Raw genomic sequence first — 19553 nt, 5'->3', positions numbered from 1 at the left:
TATATATACAATTTGAAGAGAAGCAGGAGATACATGATTTATAGCTGCTCCATGTTGTTAACTTGCATACTACAATTGTTTAACACCAACTATTTCATGTCTGTCTGCTTCAACAATATGAACACAACAGATACCAGTTTTTGTTAAAATAAATCAGTATGCAGAGCACCTCTGGAAAACAAAAGGCCAGAAGAAAGATTGTTGGAAAATGGAAAATGACAAGTTGGTAAGAAACAGAAAGACAATCGTAAAGGGCCTACACTCTCCAGTGGCACAGCCAAAACGGACACGGCATGGCCAGGGCTGGTGTGAAACTTTCTCTAACTTCTGCAGATTGAAGTCATCGCTATCTCTTGAGGGAGTATCTGCTGTGGGACAAGGTCTTCCTTGTGCCAGAGAGACCCTGTGGGAACATTTGTATTGCACAAGTGCCTTGACGAGCTCACCCTAGCACTGAAAATGAAAAAAGAGACGACTGCCGTGTCTTGGCTAGTGCCTTTGCTCATGGGCTTGCACCACACGCAAACCAGAGACTCCAGTGCCACGCTGCTGAAAACACTTGTTTGCTCTGCAGGTAAAATTCCAAAGTGTCTATCACTTCAGGTATCTTTGCCCCATTTTGGTGTTGGCCCCACCCCACTTCAGAACAAGCCATTTCCAAGGAACAGAATTTGTATCTCACTTTCTATCGGCTTCCATGAAACTTGTCTTGACCTGTCACCTAAAATGCAAACAAAAATGATGTGTAATTCCACTTTGGTATGTAACTAATCATGCATACATTAAACTATTCTATTAGAAGTCAATGAAGATAACACACTGCATTTATATTTAGCTTTGCTCTATTTAAACTTCCTTAACAAGACGAATATAACTACAGACAGTCCTCAGTGCTGCAAGTTGGCACAACTTTACTGAATTCCACGGCAATTTGTCAATCTAAATTAGCTGAGAATGTGGTAATAATGTTACACCACGTAAAGTACAACTGAGGAATAACGGGACAAATACAGATGGGAATACACTGTAAGCAGCCAGAGCAACGGCAAAATGCTTGTTAATACTGGCAATTCATGACGATTTGCTCAGCACTTATGCCAAAAGTTCCACAACCGTTACATACACTGAAATATGCTGGAAACATGCTTTAGATATTGCCTCACCAGACAAAACATGCCACCTTTCACAGTGGGCTTTCAGTCAAAGACTTGACACACTGTGCTGTTGGCTGGTTATGCCTCTTTAATAGGGGAAATGAGGAAGGACTTTGCAACCAGGGTAAAATCTTTCTTGACCCTAAATGATGATTGGTTTGTGTCCTCCGTGAGCAAAATCAGTAGGTTTTGTATTTTTATCCTGACTCCTGCTCTCTCCATGGACAGCAAATGCCTAATCCTTATTAGCACAACAGGGAGGCCAGCACCTTCCACACATCCATGCCTGCCCTGAAGACAGGCAGTGCTAGATGTAAAAGGTATTTACACTCCATATTTCTGCGTGTTTGTTGTCCTCGGCGAAGGTCAGTTTTTAGCTGAACTACAGGATAAATATGTTTCTTCATACCTTAAGTAAAGGCATACACTTTTATGAAGCAGTATTTTTTTAGTATCTACTTACTGATGTTCTAACACAGAAATGGTATAGTAAGCAATTATTAATCACAAGAGAGACAATATAAAACAAATAAAAGCTTATGAGTAAAATATAAATTCAGGTACAGAGAGAGCCTGGAGTCTCCCTCCACATGTCTACTCCCAATAGTGTGGTTCACAGGGAGAATGCATTTCTTTTAATTCACTGCAGATTGCTAAAATAAAATAAATACTAGAATTTCTCACAATTTCTCATTCTAAATAATAACAAAACAAACAAATAACATGTAACTATCAAAACATGGAATTGTAAATGTCCTTAGGCTACTCAGCAAAACATCTCAACAAGGAGAACTAAACCAATGGCTGCTAATCCCATGCAATTTTACTTCACTACAGAAGGCAGGACAGCCTTAACAAACACTGAAGTTTGATGTAAAAATTCCATCAATAGCTACACCTGGCACAGAGAACATGTGAAAAGTAAGACTGTACACCAAAGGCAATGGCGCTCCTGTGTTACACAGATACTTGCCAAGGGAAAAAAAAAAGTATGCGCACATAGGTCTGCTAAAGGCAAGAGAGCTTGCGTCTTTGGTGGGCTGATTATTGTGACTCTTTACTTTATACTCTAGAGACCACTACGAAACTAATTTAAAAATTCTGTTGGCCTGAGTTAACAAAACTAGTACATGCCCAATGAGATAAGATATGTTCCTCCTGTTGCCACGTAAGCATATCCAATTTCACTTTTCTTGCCATCCGCTGAAAAAACATGAGTCCTTCGTCAACATATAAAGCTACAAATCCTAGTAATGAAATTTTATGCCAAGCCTAACAAGCCTGGTTCTATAGTACAATTAAAAATCTTTATAGCAAAATAATTCTCGAACTCAAAATAATCAATAAACTCAGTTCTCAGCTGTAACTCCATTAGAGCTACAACCACGTACAAAAGATTTCATGTAATACTCATAGAACTGCATCAAACCAGTAGACTACCTTAATTTATATAAATCCTTATCTATACAAGAAAGCTGTTGAAAGCTGTCTGTAACAGCTGAACTAAGGCATCAACCAAATTTATGTCTTCCAGAAGCTTTTAATACTTGAAGGTTACATTTTTTTGCCTGAAATACTGTAAAACTATTTTAAAAAAAAAATTCTATTAATGTTTCCACTGTTTTACACAAATATATACTCAAATGACCAGATTTCACATAGTTTTCATCCAGTCAAAGTCAGTATGTTCCTTTTAGATGTGTTCACAGAATAGTCCTCATGAAGAAATCACCACTTTGTATTTCAACTAACGGTTATATCTACAAAAAGATCTGAAACCATCTTGGGACTCAGATTAAGATTTAATACTGATTCTGAGTGAGTGGCAGGTAAAGGGCTTTTCATGTGGCCCAGCAAATTATGTTCTTAAAAGAGGGCTCGGTGACAACCAGGTTTTCAGATGCTAAGGCTAAAAAGACAGGAAAAAAAAAGCACAGTTTAGACAACCGGCTTTCTGCCTGTGCCCTCTGCAACACCAGCGACTTGGTAAAAACGTACGAAAGCAAGCTTTTTTCCTTGGATAAATTGCAGCTCTCCCAACACCCAGGAAAGTACTCAAAATTAGAATGCATCTGCAAAGATGGCAGAAAACAGAACTCTGGTCTTCGTAACTCCCTCTCAGGTGAAAAAAAAAAAAAAAAAAAAAAAAACTAAAAAAACAAACACCTGGATTGCTGTTCACTGGGAGTATTCAGGGCCAAATAAAAAATTCAGCAGTATCCCTGTGGACCCAACTGAGCCCCATCGCATCAGTGGAATTACCGCGGATTCACACAGCTGCAATTGAGATCAAGCACTGGACTAACAGCAAGTATTTTCACAGCAGTTAAGCACTTCCTGTTTTAGCACCTTTATCAATCCCAGGTCCTAATCTGACAGAAGAGTATCCTAAATATTTTTATATTTTGCTGTATGTATGATTATTACCGGGTGAGAACTTGCCATCGAAGACGAAGTTTTCAATATTAAGGAAAAAGAATAAGCAAGAATGAGCAATACAACAACAACAAAAAACTAAAATAAAATACTGTTCTATTTGCAGGAAAGCTAATGACCTGGAATACTGTGTCTAATCCACAGATTATTTTTTCTACTTGAGAGCAAATGCTGTCTGTCACAAACACCTTATTCAGTAGAAACATGACAGCTGAACACTGCAAAGTTATCGTACCTTCTAGCTTGACTCTTAAAATATGAAAAATTCTTATCTATAAACATAAAACAGAACATTCATTTAAAGCAACAAGATTTCAAGATGGCAACCTTTAATATATGAGGCGAAATGCAAAACACTTCAGTTTGAAAGGAACGTGTTCTTTAATTATATACTCCTTTCTACAACTGGCGTATCACCATTTTTTGTACTCTCTTTTGGCAAACAGTACATTTCATTACACAGGGGACATGCTGTTGCCCCTTTTATTTCTGATCAATTCCTCCAGGCTGGAAGGAGATGTCTGGAGGGTTTGCTCATTTCTTTGAGCTTCCTCTTTGCCCTCAATTCTTTGCTCCAGACGGGCTCCCACTGAGCACTGCAGAAGTCTCCCTCAGAAGAAACGATTCAGCTAATTGCCAGGACACGTCATGGTCTTCTACAACAGCCAGGAGAAGACAAAGTCTTCTACAGGGCTCACACAGGAACTTTACCTTCAAGGAAGCTACGCAAAGATGCTCACCCTCCAACCTTTACCCAAGGCTGTTTTCTACCCCGTACCTTATGTGACCATGGGCAAGATCATGACTTACTCCCACAGGATGACATGATGCCCAAGCAACGTATGATGGCATTTAGCCCTTGCAGTAGGGGAACATAATGTCTGATGTGAAGCTCCCTGGAGATAACGGGTCCTCCCAGGAGAAGTCTGACTCATAAAAGCAACAATTGTTCCAGCTCCTTAGGCAAGGCTCTCTCCTGACCTCCCTCCCATAGGAACAGGCTGGATGCAATCTTATGTGAGCATGCAGAAGGCTGCCAGGGGAAGAGATGTTATTTCTCTTCCGTATTTAGACTCCCTTCTTTCAGCGAGATTTTGTAGCTACTCCTGCACAGGACAGTAGGCTTGTCTTTATGAGTCTGTTTTACCTTTTTAAAAGGAGCTCCTTTTCCTCAGATGAGGCAAGTTCCATGAAACATCCGTAAAAACCTTCACCCTCCGTAGCAAGGAGGGCATTAATTCTTAAGGGCTGTCCTTAAGTGGGATTTATTTAATGCCAAGGCAGAATTATACATGGGTCTTTTTCAAGATTTACTCACATTTCATTCCTGTCTTAGATTTAATTGTAACTAAACTGAACTCTCCCAGCAGTTTAAAATTCACTTTCCCTCCAGGTGCTGAAGCTTATTAAAGCAGATATTTTGACTCTGAGTGATTAGACTCTGACTCAAATGTGAATTCATATTCTGCACAGTAAGTAATCCATGGCAAAAACTATGCCAACAGGTTATCTTCAGCTCTTTACTTACAAGTGATGAAAAATATGGGAAATTATTAGAGACTAACAGGAAAAAAACAGAAATGGCATTAGCCCCAATACGGAGAAAAGTGATCTAAATTAATTTTGTCACAGCGAGCTCTGCTTTCAAATTTATTTGTGTTACCACATTAACACTTTAACAGTGACAGCCTGCAGGTCTATTTTTAGGTACTTGGTATGTTAAAATATGTGATGAAAGCAGAGAAAGAAGATGTTCAAGCACTCTTCCCAGCTCTGTGCTCGTGAATTGCTCAAACAACAGTGCATGCATTCGTACGACAAAAACACCTGCAGAAAGATTGAGATGCTTTTTAAAAGTGCTAACCAACGCACAGCACTACTGAGACCACTACGTGGTGTGGGAGTTTGGTACTTCTGAAAAACAGGCCATTCATTAAGTGCCTAAAACCACATTTTTCTCACTGAAAGGTAGATGTTCACAGTTAGAATGTATTGTTCTTAGTACCAGTCCCGTATACAGATGAAAGAGGACAGCCACTCTCTTCACCAGATCGGTAAGAGATCTCCACAAGACCACACTCTCCCTGAAGTATGTGATTTTTACAAGATGCAATGATAAGGACTGAGTTAATTTCAGACAGCACTGATTTTTTAACAGCAAAGCAAGAATCTATCAGACACAAAACCATCAAAAAAAGGCGAGTTCAATAAGACTGTGAGTAGAACAGTGTTGATTTTGCTTTTCACAAACCTTCAACGTTGCACTTAATGACTTTTTTACTATACATATATTACTATATAGTATATACTGCTATATACTATATAGTAGTATATACTATACTACTATCTACTAGCTCTCTTTTTCAGGATGAATCATTTATTAAATCACACCTACTGAATTTCTTGTAGTATCTATCAAAAAATTGTCTACACAAATGTATACGTAGGTTTCACGTATGCACTACACACGCTCAATATTAGAAGGCAGTATAAAGTCAGAATAGGTACGTTACCAGCAATTCATAGAATGGAAAATGCTTGCCTTGAAGAGAGATTTAAAACTGAAACTTCACTAATACCTGATGCAAACCTGTTTTAATTTTAAAAGTACCCAAAGCTGTTTTCAACATTACTTCATCTACAGAATCTTTAACAAAGAAATGAAAATCATGATGCCTGCAATGTTGTATCTAAACTAGATTCCTGTCGCATATCACAGATTTCTCTCTCAGGAAATGGTGCGGTCCCAGAAAAATGTTGAGCCATATTTGACAGGAAAGTTAAAAACAAAAGACAATTTACCACCTTCCAGGTATTTTGAAATAGCAATAAACAGATGGCTAAGTACAAGCTGTGTATCTAGTTTTCTTTTGCTGTAGTAGAGGTAGATTTTTTGAATTTAATTATATATTTAATAATCTGGACACAAAGTTAAGTACAGCCATCAGCAACCAAAGACAAACTGCACTTGTGCCAGCCCTTTTCTAAGCCCTGCATAAAAATGATTCCAGCTAAACCAAAACCATTCAGAGGAACAGATTCCATAAAAAATATCTTCTCATCTTCTCAAGTCATACTTTCATGGACATTTTCATCTATATAAACGACCACTGCATCCAAAAGGAATAGTTCAGCCTTCTTGCCCCAAACCTTGCACAGTTAGCAGACATACTGCCACGCAATGAACATGACAGAAGAGCTAGGTTAAAACTAACCCATCCAAAAAAGGATGGTCTTAAACTAGATCATTTCAGAAAGCAAAGAAAAAAATGAAAATGTTTAGAAAAGTGTTCCCTTTTGATATTTTCTGATGGATACCATTTTATGTATCGGTTTAAAAAATATTTTTCAGTGCTCTCTCCTATTTTGCTACAGTATCGATAAATTGAATACAAATTTTGACATAAAAACACACATTAGCCCAGAACCATTTTTCTTCACAGCTTTTTTTGTACTGAAGACTTTCAGCGTTATCAGGGTGACACCCGAATTTCAAAATTATTCACCAAATGGAATCGCTCATGTAGGCAGGTTTATCAAATTCACCTAAGCAGCAACAGGGCATACCACTAAAGGGGAAAAAGTGGTTATCTGTATCTATTTATGACCAAGTGGTTCAAACACCTGGTGGACATAGTGTGCTAGGACTTCAGATAGTGGTTTTCATCTCTAGCTGTAGAAAACTACAAGCAATTTAGTTAATCCTTCAGTGGCACAGCTCCCCAGCTGTGAAATATTTCACTGTTACAGTGAGGTGGGAATTAATTCATTAGTTTACATGAGAATTTCTGATACTACAATATTAAGCATTATGTATAACTTCTTCGATAGAAAACAAAAAGCCAAACACTCAAAATCAAAACTGTCTAAGTTAACAACTTGTCATTATTTTAAGCAAAAATAAACTACATCAGACTAAAAGTCAACTTTCCTTGCTTCTTCAGAACTGTCACTCTTACAATCACTGTGCGAAAGTACGGAGAGTCCAAGAGTCCACTGTGCAAACAGGAGACGGGAATTTTGCTGACAAAATTAAACTGTGTTTTCAGTCCTTACAGGTTTTAGCTAGTTTTTTTACAATACACTGCAGTATTAAATCTGTTCTCATGCACAGCCTTACTGTCATTGTCCCTCACTGACAACAAGAATGAAGTATATAGTTGAATGAAGAGGTATTTCAGGACGGATATGATGTCCTTGTTTAGCCTCAGAAAAAAAAAAGAGGGGGTTTGAGAAAAACACTAAAAAAAGGAAACATCTTTTTTTCAGGACAACCAAGCACTGCTTCTATGTAAACCATGTCAAAGTGAAAACAACTTCAGGGCATCACACATTTTTATTTGAAGGATGACAGATCAGCAGTTCTGTTCGGTCTGCACAGTCTCTAGAGGACCAATGTTTCATACAGGGGCATAAAATAGGAAAAAGGAAACGAGATTCTTTTAGAAAAACAGAGAACTCAACATGTTCACACTTTAACATCCTTTTTAGATCCTGCAGTAAAAAGCATAAAAAATCCAGCCATTTCTGATATTCTGCCAGATGTAGTTAAAGAAGAGTAAATCTTGCACAGTCACAGCACCCGAATGAACACTTCACTTTATTTGAAATCTATCACCCTACTTATTGCTGACAACGAAAGTAAAAATTATTAAATTGATAAACAATCTGCCCCATATTTAGTGCCTACATTGTGCACAAAGATGTGCTTTCACTATTAAATTTTTAATTACAACCTTCCCAAACCAGGAAGTATCTCTGCAGTGTCAAAGAACTCTAATAATTTGGAAGTGCAAACACAGCGCACTTAAAAAAAGTTAGTCCAAAAGGACTAACTGAACTACATTGGTAAAGGATTATTTATGGTAATTCAAACACTACAAATGCGAGATTCTTCCCTTCTAACTTTCAAGAAAAACCCTGCAAATGCAGAATCTCCTTGAAGCATATTTATGCCCATCCCATGATCATTTACACATAGATTATTTACACAATGTAACAGCTTAACATCACATAAAGGTCAAATGTTGGAACAGGCCTATATAAAGAATAAAAAAATGTAAGCTCTCAGTTGGTTTCCCTGAAACCTTTGTACTAGAACAAAAGCTAAGTCATGCCCTCAGGGTTTGGTTCTGCACTTTACTGTGGGAATACAAGTTAACCCCACTGAAGTGATGATAAATGTGCTCCGGATCAGGCCTATCTATTTGGATTGATCTGCCATGTGGTTATGCACTACCTCGACACTTGAATATTTCAACTAATGTAGGAAGAGGCTGTGCAATCAATCCAAGGAAGAGAGAAAAAACAGATAAAATCAGAGAAACTGGCCCCAAGGAGAAAAACCTCACACAGATAAACTTAGCAGTTTAAAGAACAAACACAAATAAACCTTAGGTCCTCATCATAACTGAAACAGTGGTACACTGACTTCCATGGACTTACACTGATTTACTAAGAATCTGGCTCTGAGCTTATAAATTAAGACCACTGATACATGGACCTAATGGGTACTAGAGGCAACTACAGTATGCAGAGGAAAACCCCCACAGATGTTTAACTTGCTAGAATTGTCATGTGCCTTTATACAAGGATAAGACAAAGAATCCTCCTTCTCAAACAGAAAACATATTGCTTTCTTTCAAGGGTTTCTCCTCTTGTATCTAACCACTATGGCTAAAACAAAGCCATAACACACACTGACCTAAAGGAACATCTAAAGGAAACAAAGCATGAAAGAGACTTAGTTCCAAGCACAGCTAATGAGTGCTAAAGTCCTGTAATCCTCCTTACACACCATTTCTACTCCTACTTATTTGAATCTGTTCCTCAGTTTGAACATCCACCCAGTGAACACCCACCCTTTTGCCCATTACTCAAAAGCCAGTGTTCCTGTCGGTCCGAAAAACAGTTACCAGGCTGAGTATCTGAAGTAAAGAGGACAAGGTCCGTCAGCTGATACTCAAGTCTACGGTCATGGGACATTTCCGGAGTGCAACAGTCAACAAATTGGGTCACCACTCAGGAAGTCCACAGCTGCAGCAGTGGCACCAAGAAAAAAAATCATGGCCAAACGCAAGAAAAAGATCCTTAGATAGCTTCGTGCTCTCCTAAGCTGCTAGCACACACGCGTCATGGCTATTGACCCTGTATGGGAGGCTTGCCCCAACGCCGCGCACAGCGCAGTACAGCTGCGCACAGTGCAGTACAGCTGCTGCTCAGCAAGCACCTTCTCTAAGGAGAAACCACTAACTCGTCGTTGATGTGAGAAACTGAAGTTGGGCTCAGGGTTTAGGAATAGTTAAGGCTCAGGGATTTTGTGTTATGTACTTCACAAGGCAGGTTACTACCGCAAACCTGCCACCCAATACACCACTGCACACCAAGAATCTTGTGAAACGTCTTTCAAAATCACAATACAAACAAGCAGAGAGAGAACATGAAACCCTTATCTCAAGGGATGCTTTTTAAAAGTCTTTAAAATGCGAAAAGGAAAGTGAACCTTGAGCGTTCTCTAAGTAACAACCCACTTTCACCAATTTCTGTAAGCATAGAGTTTGTTTCTCAATCCAGTTTGAATTTTTCAAGGTCCTGAGACTAGTTTCTAGTCAACCGTTTCCTGAGCAAATGCTGATCCTAGTTAAAATTCAAGGCTGCGGGACGTAAGGCCATGTTCCATCTCCCATTGTAGAAGTGACAAAATTTTATTTCAACATTTATAAACCAGTTTGTTTCCCATCAGTTATGCCCTTAGGCCTTTTGCTTTATTCAGCGTGGAAAATGAAAACAATAGACAGGTTTCACTTCCTGGTTTCTTGCTGCAATATCTGGTTTAGAAAACAGTGCAAAGTAACGTTCAAATTCAATTGTTTTATTTACATGATAAATAATAGTTCTGTTAGATTATTTTTACTGTAATAAGCCTTTCAAAATTGTCTTTTCAAACAAGACCAAAACAAAACACATACTAAAACCCTAAATGAAAGAGTGTTCTACAAGCACCCTAAAAATACATTGATTCTTAGCTACCGGGTGAACTACTCTACTCCACTGAAAATTTCAGAAGTTGTCTTTTCCTTTAGCAGGGTAGTGAGGTGGGAAAGCGTTTTTCTGAGCAATCTTGCAGCCTGGGGACCATCTGGGAGCCTGGTCCTGCTGCCAGACCCTGAAGCGTGCACAAGGGAGAACCGATGGCAGTGGGAGTGCTGCCTGCACTGAAAGGTTCACTTGCAAAGAGTAAGTACTTTAACCTGACATACCCCAGGAAAGAACAATTGCTAAAGATAAGAGATGAACCAAGGGGAAAAAAAATAAAACAAACAAAAAAATAAAACCAAGACTTCTTGACAAGTCTAATAAAATTCAGCTAAAAGATAAGAGAACAATATAGCATACACTATTAGCGCCTCATTAAGTAAAAGGTAACTAAGAGCCAGGGAAATGAAAAGGATGTGCTTCCAAGCTTTCACATATGTTTCATTTTGAAATCAGACAAACACAACAAATGTTGAAATGTAATTAAAAAATGCGTACATCCACAATCCAGTTTATAAACAAAAGCTCAGAATCACTTAGAAATAATTTAAACTAACATTCAATAAAAACATTTTTTAGCCTTATAAGGTATACTGACATTTCACTTAATGTCCCAGGAATTTGATTTGGTCAATAGCAGACAGCCTTCCATCTGTCATGGGACTAAATATGGCTCTCATGGAAAAGAATAAAGTGCTGGTGTGAAATTTGGCCTATTTCTTATTAAAATCTTAACTTTTCCCATTTTTTTAACATGATTTAACTTCGTATTGTATGTTGATGCCTTTGCCGTGTTTCCGTTAAGTTTACATACAGCAGAAATTCTACATATCTGCATAAATTAGAAAAAGAGAGGCAGCGAAGCTGCACAGGGCAGCACTCAGAGGAATGAGCCTCCGACAACTAGGATCACCTTTCTGATCACCTCCCTCCACGCTTCCTCCTCAGTTTACGTTTGCACGAAGGCAGATGATTCACTGATCCTCCTTGCAAAAGGAAATGAAACAAACAGAAAAGCCTGCCACGGTACTGAACCACCGCACCTCCCTGCCAGCAGGAAATGAAGGGAGTCATTACTGTTAAAAAAAATGTACCTTTTGGAGCCTCCAGTATAGGTGAAGGTAAAGGTGGAGTCTGAGTACCTGAAATCTGAAAGACAAAGAGCTGCGTTAATACAACTTGTCTTTATTTTGGCTGAAATACCCGAGGTTTTACAGACCAGCATTCAGCTACCGACACGGGGGTAGGCGGGAAGGATGGCGGGGGGGGGGTCGGGGTGAATCAGAGGAAATGCAGCATCTCCCCCCCCTCCAGCCCCTCGCAACAAGTGCCCGGTGCTATGGCAACGGCAGGGATTTCCATTGTCAGAAATGGCAACAGGCAGCCACGCACAGCCGGGCTCCTGCGACGGCTCATCACGGCCTGCGCCGCACCGGCACCGCCGAGGGAGCCGCGGAACGCCGGGCGGCCGCGGGGGGGGGAAGCGGGGAAGGCTGCGTTCGCACGGAGAGGGGAGGACGCTTCACGCCGGCCGTGCCCGCGGCCCTGAAGCCGGGCGGGCTGCGGGGGTAAAGGCAGGCAGCGAGGGCGGCGGGAGCCCGGCTGCCCGGCAAACAGCCGCGCAGCGCCCGCCGGGGCAAAAGGCGCCGGGGCAAAAGGCACCGGGGCTGCGCTCGGCGGGGCGCTCGCCCCAGCAGCTGCGGGCTGCGCCAGGCACCGGGGAAGGAGGGGGGCACTCGCACACACTCACACTCATCCGCAGCCGCGCGGTTTTGCGTGTGGCCACTGCCACGCTCCCTAACTCGGGATGCCCCGCTCCCCCTCGCCTCCCCGTTTCCCGGCCGGCGCCTGGTCTCATCTGCCCTCACATGCCCTCGGACGGAGAGGAGGAAGAAGGGTGCCGAGGGCAGGCACACACCGGCTCGGCGGCGGCCCCAGCTCCCGGGAACGGCGGCGAAGGGCACAGGCACAACCCGGGCAGCCGCGCCGGGCGGCGGCAGCCTCCGCGCTGCCAACCTGGCGCCCGGGAGAAAAACTCACCTGCAAACAGGCAGTCCTTCTCCGCCTTGCACTTTTGGATCACAACGTCAATATCCTTCTGAATCCTCTCTTGTCTTGAACACATCCCCATGAAATAAATCCCAGGGGAAAAAAAAAGCAGCCTTTATTTCCACCCCACCCCACCCCCCGCGCTGCCAGTCCGAAAGACGGACCCTGGGGCTGGCGAGCAGGAGTCTCCCCGGCGGCCCGGAGGGATCCGCTCGGCCGGCTGGAGAACGGAGGAGGAAGGCGGCGGGAGCCGATGTTGCATGCCCAGATGTGCCCGCCCAGATGTGCTGCCGCTGACGGCGAACAGCAATTTCTTCACAATGGATCCAGCGGAGGGTGGCGGCGGCGACACGGGATCCCCCCACCCCCCACGCCCTCTGGGTCTTTTGGGGTTGGCTGGCTGGTATGGGTGGGTTTTTTTTGGAGAGAGAAAAGAAAAAAAAAAAGAAAAAAAAAAAAAGGAGAGGGGGGAGCTAAGCCGACCCGACCGCTCACATCCCTGCCCCTCCCGCCGGCAGCGGCGATCGCCGCGCAGCAGCACCAGCAGCAGCAGCAGCGTGGGGAGCCGGCGGCGGCGGCGCCCGCACCCGGTCCCTGGCGGCGCGGCGGGGCCGGCGCTGCTGCAGCGACGCCGAGCCGCAGACCCTCCCCTCTCTCCCGGCCCGGCACGTACGGCCCCCGCCGGCTCCCCCGGCGGAGGCGGCGCGGGGGAAGGAAGAGGCGGATGCACAAGAGCCGTGCGGGCGCCCCGGCAGGCGGCGGGATCGATAGCCCCGACCCCGCCGCCGGCCCTCGCCTCCTCTCCCCGCCCCGGCCCCGGGCATAGGCTGCCGCCTCTTCCCGAGCGGCGGAGAAGCGCAAATGGCAAGCGATCCGGGCGGCGGGGCGGCTCCCAGGCCGGCACCGGGGAGGAAGCGGGCAGCGCTGCGCTGCGCAGGACCAGCGGCGGGCACGGGGCAGAGGGGCGCTTCCCGGCCGGGCGCGGGCCGCCGGGCTGGGGCGGGGGAGCGGGGCCCACTCGCCCTTTGTCCGGGGGGCGGAGACGCCGTCCCGTCCCGCCCCGCCCCGCCCGGGCAGCCGCCCGCCGCTCCCGGCGGGTGGGCGCTGCGGGCGGCCCGCCGCGGCTCTGCCCGCCGCCCGCGCCCTTCCGCCCCCGCGGCGGCTGCGCGCTTGCCCGACACCGCGGGCGGGCGCCGGCAAGTGGCAGCGCGGTCAGAGCTCCTCTGCGTGGCCCTTCCCCGGGTAGGAAAACCCGGCAGCCCACCCTTAGCAGCTGCGTGCCGTCCCCTGCCTGCCTCCGCCTGCGTCCTGTCGACGGGGATGCGTGCCCATGGAAACAATAAAAAGAGAATTAAGGTCTTTATAGTCCTTCGCTGACCACCATGGTTTCCAATCGCGCTCCTCTCCCCTCCATGTGCAGCAAAGCTGTCTCCCGAACCGAAGGGCTTCGGGTGAGGGCTCGGGCGCTCGGTACAGCGCCTGCCCGTCGGCGCTACTCCAGCCTGGAGGCTTCGGGCGCTAACGCAATGCAAGGGACAACGGTAAAACAACTCGGAAGGAACGGTGAAGTCTTCGCCAAAGTGCAAAGTGAATAATTAATAAAACTGGGTGTGAATGTAGTAGATTTTATTTTAAAAATTCCAAGAATATTTACAAAATTCCGTTTTTACATATTCACCCAGTTCTGAACAGCTTCCATGGATTATTCATTATTGAGCTCAGTCGTTTTAGCGTTTTTTCATTAAATGAGTCTGTATTAATTATGTGTTGTTGATTTCAACCGAGACAAACACAATCATTATATTCTTGTTCTTCAGTGGAAGTAGCTAAAGTAAGGATTAAAAGAGTCTGTATTTATTCCTATCTTGACGAGATTTTGTGTCTGAAGGAGGAAACAGAAGGGAAATTACAAGGAAAAGCAGGTATTGTTTAAAGAGAACAAAAATCCATCATGTGATAGGACTCTGTGCCTCTAAACAAAATAATTTATCTTTGAAGAAAGATTTCCAGACGACTTTTCAGTGCTGTTCACTAAATTCTCCTCCACTGCAGCAAGACTTCTCCAAGGCAGAATACGGAACTTAACCCCTGTAGTCAGAAATACAGTGTAATATGGTAAGACACTGTCGTTCTGTCAAGTTCTGCCAGCTTGGTCAACTGGCATCACCAGCTAAGTGATGCTTAGTTCTAGAGTTTTTTTCTAGCTATTCAAGCTAGGGCATCAGCAGCCATGTTTGCCACCTTCCCCTTAATCACAGTTAAAAGATGGATTCAGAACTTGATTTATTCTGGTAGGGTTTTGGTCCTGAACCTTGTAGAGAAAGGTCTCTCTTGACCCTCTCATGTGGATCAGGAAGGGGGGGTGGGGGGGGATGGTATTAGATAGTTACAGGATATTTATGCTCACATCTTATTCTCACCACAGGGTTCTTCTCAGTGTCATGTCAATTAACACACTTCTCAACTGCCTTTTTTAAGCCTCAGACTATTTTTACAGGTTTGGTAACAGTGAATTGAAAAGTCATCCACAAAGAAACACCACTGTCTTCAAGAAAGTCAGTATGGCTGGTACCTGGTTTCACAGCATCAACTGAATAGAACAAGAAGCCTGAAAATATGGTTGGTTACTTATTCCATTTACTGTTATTTATTGTAAGTGGCTCTTAAATCTCTACATTTTTAGTCAATTTGGCCCTGGATTTACCTGATGACCCTAGTAATGTTAGAGCAGGAATGGCTGATTTCAATGAGGAAAAGTTTGGTTATATATTGAGGTCATTCTATTGCCGAAAATACTGAAAATGGAAGTGTTAGAAAATCAAGACAAATCTTTTAGAGTTGATCCCTAAATTTGTAAAGATTGACAAGCTGCTGACATCCAGGTATCCTAAGTGTTACTGCAACAGTATCTGGATGCATGCTGTAATCCCTATAATGATGTACGTTATACCACCCTCTTGAAGAAACTTTAGGAAGAGCTTTACAAGAAATTTCATGAACGATAGGACAGTTGGTCTTGGAAGTAATGGTCTTGGCTCAAGAGAATTAAATGTATGTCTTTCCAAGTGCTTTTTCAGTCTTGAAAATTGGCTGATGTCATCTCTAGTTTTGTCTCAAGTTCAGATCAGCTCAGTTAGATTGTACTAAACTGATTACCCCAATGAGGTAAAAAAGAAACACAAGTAACTTTTAAGTTTGTATTCCCAGGAACCTGAAAACATTTACAGATGTGTACATACGGTAAAAAGAAATTGAAATCCATGGAGCTACATGATTATAAAATTTATGTGAGACGATTGGCTCAAAATATAATGGAGAAAAATATTTAAAAAGAGAGAGAGAGAAGCAACACAGTGAATGTGTTTCAATAATGTGTGAGCAGTGACTGAAAAAGTTATTGTGGAAATGCACAGGTCAGCCAATTTCTGCTTGTAGATGGGTTCTGACTCCTTTAGACTAAGCAGATTTTTTTCATTTTATGCCAGAAAAAAACCCTTTCCACCTATTAGTAAAGCTGTTAGAAATGTTTCTGTAAGTGTAAGAACACCCTGTTATGTCCCAAGGTATCTTCTTTATATATTTTTCTAAACATGTTCCTGTTAAATATAAACACATATTATAAGTCTTAAGAAAAATAAAAATATGCAAGCTTGCCATTGTAGGGAATATACAGAACTTAGGGCAATGTGATACAGGCTCTATCCAGTATTTCTAATGTGGGAGAGCGTTCACAAGGGCAGAGATAAGGAAAAGAATCCAAATCCCTCCAAAAACACAAAATGGTCATCAACCCTCCAAAACAATGACAAAAACCTGTCTCCGCTTTTATACACTCCAGATAAAACTTCAGTGCAAAACAAACTAAACCTCTGCTTTTTCTCCAGTTTTAAAGACTGTTTGCTAGTCAACGATACAGCGAAGCTCACTGATGTCTGTAGACAGTGAGCTCTGGGAGATGGAATGTTTAAAGGATCAATACTATTCCACTCTTACGGCATAAAACACGATGCTGCCCTTCCAGTAAGCTTCCTCAAAATGACACTGTCACTTCTAAATGACACTGTGGCACTAAAGGCTGAAAGTGTAGGCACAAAGTTGTGAGAAATGCAGGAGCAACACTCAGCTGTTCCCACCAACAGAAAAGTGACACTAAACATAAAAATGTTTACTTTCAAGCTTTAGTATAATTTTCACTAGAACTCTATTATTAGCAGTTACAATACAATATTCCGATGTGATATTTAAGTAAATATTCTGAGTTAACAGTTAATTTTCTTTAAGCCTGTTCCAGTTTTAGACAGATACCAAGTCAGCTGTCCTCTACACCATTGCTCTCAGTTGTCCATCCAAGTAGTCATTGCCACTCTATGTAGCCACAATCCTTAGACAAAGCAATCCATAATAGAATACAAAGCCACTCAAATCATGGTGAAGTTATAAATAGATTGACTTATTTGGGTCATCACTCTAAGTCTGTGATGACTCGGAATAAAAACACACTAGCATGGTGGACCTATCATGATTTAAAAGTGAATTTTACTGTGGGGAAAGCATCTTAACTGATTTTTGGAGTGAGTTAGCACTGGTCCATTGATAAAAAGCCTTTGCTTTTTAAAAAAGAATGACAGTTAAAATGGAATTAATAAAATTACTTCAAACACTACTTAATTCTTAATAAAAGTGTTAAGTATTTTTGTGTAATACAAACTGAAGTAATAACTTAGATTACAATATGAAACAACAATTTAAATTATCACCTGTCCAATCCTCCATATATCTTCAAAAATTATTTTAAGCAGTCTTATCTAGCCTGGGGGGGTGAAGAAACCTTCAGCTGACATATTTTAACGTTATATATTTTATTTGCTTTTTTTGTATTAGCAATGGAGAGGGGAAAAAAAAAAGCACTGAAGTGATGTACCAGAGGACCAAAGCTTATTTTTTTCAATTCAGTGTTGAAATTTCCAAAGCAATTGTATGTTCTTTTGATTTTAAAAAAAATAATAAATAAACAGCAGCAATGGTCACCTCAAACAAAACAAAAGGATGTACAGATGCTACACACAGATGTATGGATTGCTATGATAGTGACCTCTAATTTCCCATCAAGGACCAAGTACTAATCCTTCCAGATGTCACTGAGGCCCACAACAGCTAAGCCTATGGCATGATAATGGCATGATAAATGCTCCTAGCAATGTTCAATAAATCATACAATCAGAGTCCCAAATGACACCACAATTTATTGTAATTCTTGCATCATATTTTCTAATGATGGTTTTAACTCGTTCTTGTTTTTCCTTCTTCAATGTCCAAGCGGAGGCCAGTGATGAGTGGTGTTCCTCAGGGGTCAGTTCTGGGGCCAGTGCTATTTAACATCTTTGTTGGTGACATGGACAGTGGGATCAAGTGCACCCTCAGCAAGTTTGCAGATGACACCAAGCTGTGTGGTGTTGCGGACACATTGGAGGGAAGGGTTGCCATCCAGAGGGACCTTGACAGGCTGGAGAGATGGGTCTGTGAGAACCTCATGAAGTTCAACAAGGCCGAGTGCAAGGTCCTGCATGTGGGTTGGGGCAATCCCAAGCACAAGTACAGGCTGGGCGGGGAATGGATTGAGAGCAGCACTGAGGAAAAGGACTGAGGAGTGCTGGTGGATGAGAAGCTCAACATGAGTCGGCAATGTGCGCTGGCAGCCCAGAAAGCCAACTGTGTCCTGGGCTGCATCAAAAGAAGCATGGCCAGCAGGTTGAGGGAGGTGATTCTGCCCCACTACTCTGCTCTCATGAGACCTCACTTGCAGTACTGCATTCAGCTCTGGAGTCCCCAGCACAAGAACATGGAGCTGCTGGAGTGGGTCCAGAGGAGGGCCACAAAGATGATCCAAGGGCTGGAGCACCTCTGCTATGAAGGCAGGCTGAGAGAGTTGGGGTTGTTCAGCCTGGAGAACAGAAGGCTCCGGGGTGATCTTATAGCAGCTTTCCAGTACCTAAAGGGGGCCTACAGGAAAGCTGGAGAGGGACTTTTTACAAGGGCATGTAGTGATAGGACAAGGGGCAATGGATTTTAACTGAAAGAGGGTAGATTTAAATTAGATATAAGGAAGAAAATTTTCACCCAGAGGGTGGTGAGGTACTGGAACAGGTTGCCCAGAGAAGTTGTGGTTGCCCCATCCCTGGAAGTGTTCCAGGCCAGGTTGGATGAGGCTTTGGGCAACCTGGTGTAGTGGAGGGTTTCCCTGGCCATGGCAGGGGTGTTGGAACTAGATGATCTTTGAGGTCCCTTCCAACCCTAACCTTTCTATGATTCTATGATTCTTCACTAATATCATCTCATCTTTCTGTCTCGGTCCATTGGCCTCATTTCTTCTGTTCCTGTGTCCTTTCCTCACTACCTCTTACACCAGTAAGACCTGATTTTTTTCTAATTCATCTCGCTATTCCCTCTTTTCAGCTCTTACTTTTGTCTATCGCATCCATTCACTTCCCCTCTTCCTGCTCACTCTTGGCAGCTCACTTCACGAGCAGCTCAAAGAAGAGGGCTGAAATGGAGCTTTCTCTACAGAAACTGGAGTTGTATAAGATGAGCAACCAGGAATATTTCTAAACATGTTATCAATGACTTTCTGATGTCAGTCACAAACAAATCCAGAAGGGGATCCCTATGTTTCCTGCCAGCTCCTGAAGTCAGTTGCCTCTTGCCAGCATCCTCATTATTTCCACGAATTGTGGACATTTCTGGCTGCATAGTGGCAATGCTCGGTAAGGCAAGAAACAGGGCCTCCATCTCGATTACTCTGCAGCCCGGTAGCTAGAATATTTATCTAGAAGTTGAGAGCTGTGAGCGTGTACTTACAGGCTGACATTAAGTTGACACTTA

At 42.9% G+C, this 19553-nt stretch overlaps 1 protein-coding gene across 2 annotated transcripts in view; it reads right to left on the bottom strand.

The window, feature by feature from the left end:
* Positions 1-12762, bottom strand: part of PARP8 (poly(ADP-ribose) polymerase family member 8) — a 135448-nt gene extending 122686 nt beyond the window's left edge. The window contains exons 1-2 of one of the 2 annotated variants that reach the window (XM_086628795.1): positions 12666-12762; positions 11720-11774 (exon numbers count right to left, since the gene is read on the bottom strand). In XM_086628795.1, coding sequence (XP_086484921.1) covers positions 11720-11774; positions 12666-12756 — 146 coding nt within the window. In that variant the 5' untranslated portion in view covers positions 12757-12762. The remainder of the gene's footprint in view (positions 1-11719; positions 11775-12665) is intronic. The other variant, XM_086628794.1, reaches the window with a different exon arrangement.
* Positions 12763-19553: the final 6791 nt, after the last annotated feature.

The sequence above is a fragment of the Tauraco erythrolophus genome, chromosome Z, assembly GCF_009769465.1.
Source record: "Tauraco erythrolophus isolate bTauEry1 chromosome Z, bTauEry1.pri, whole genome shotgun sequence".
Classification (NCBI taxonomy): Eukaryota; Metazoa; Chordata; class Aves; order Musophagiformes; family Musophagidae; genus Tauraco; species Tauraco erythrolophus.
Note: the sequence above shows the minus strand (reverse complement) of the source record. Positions and strands in the feature narration are given on the sequence as shown.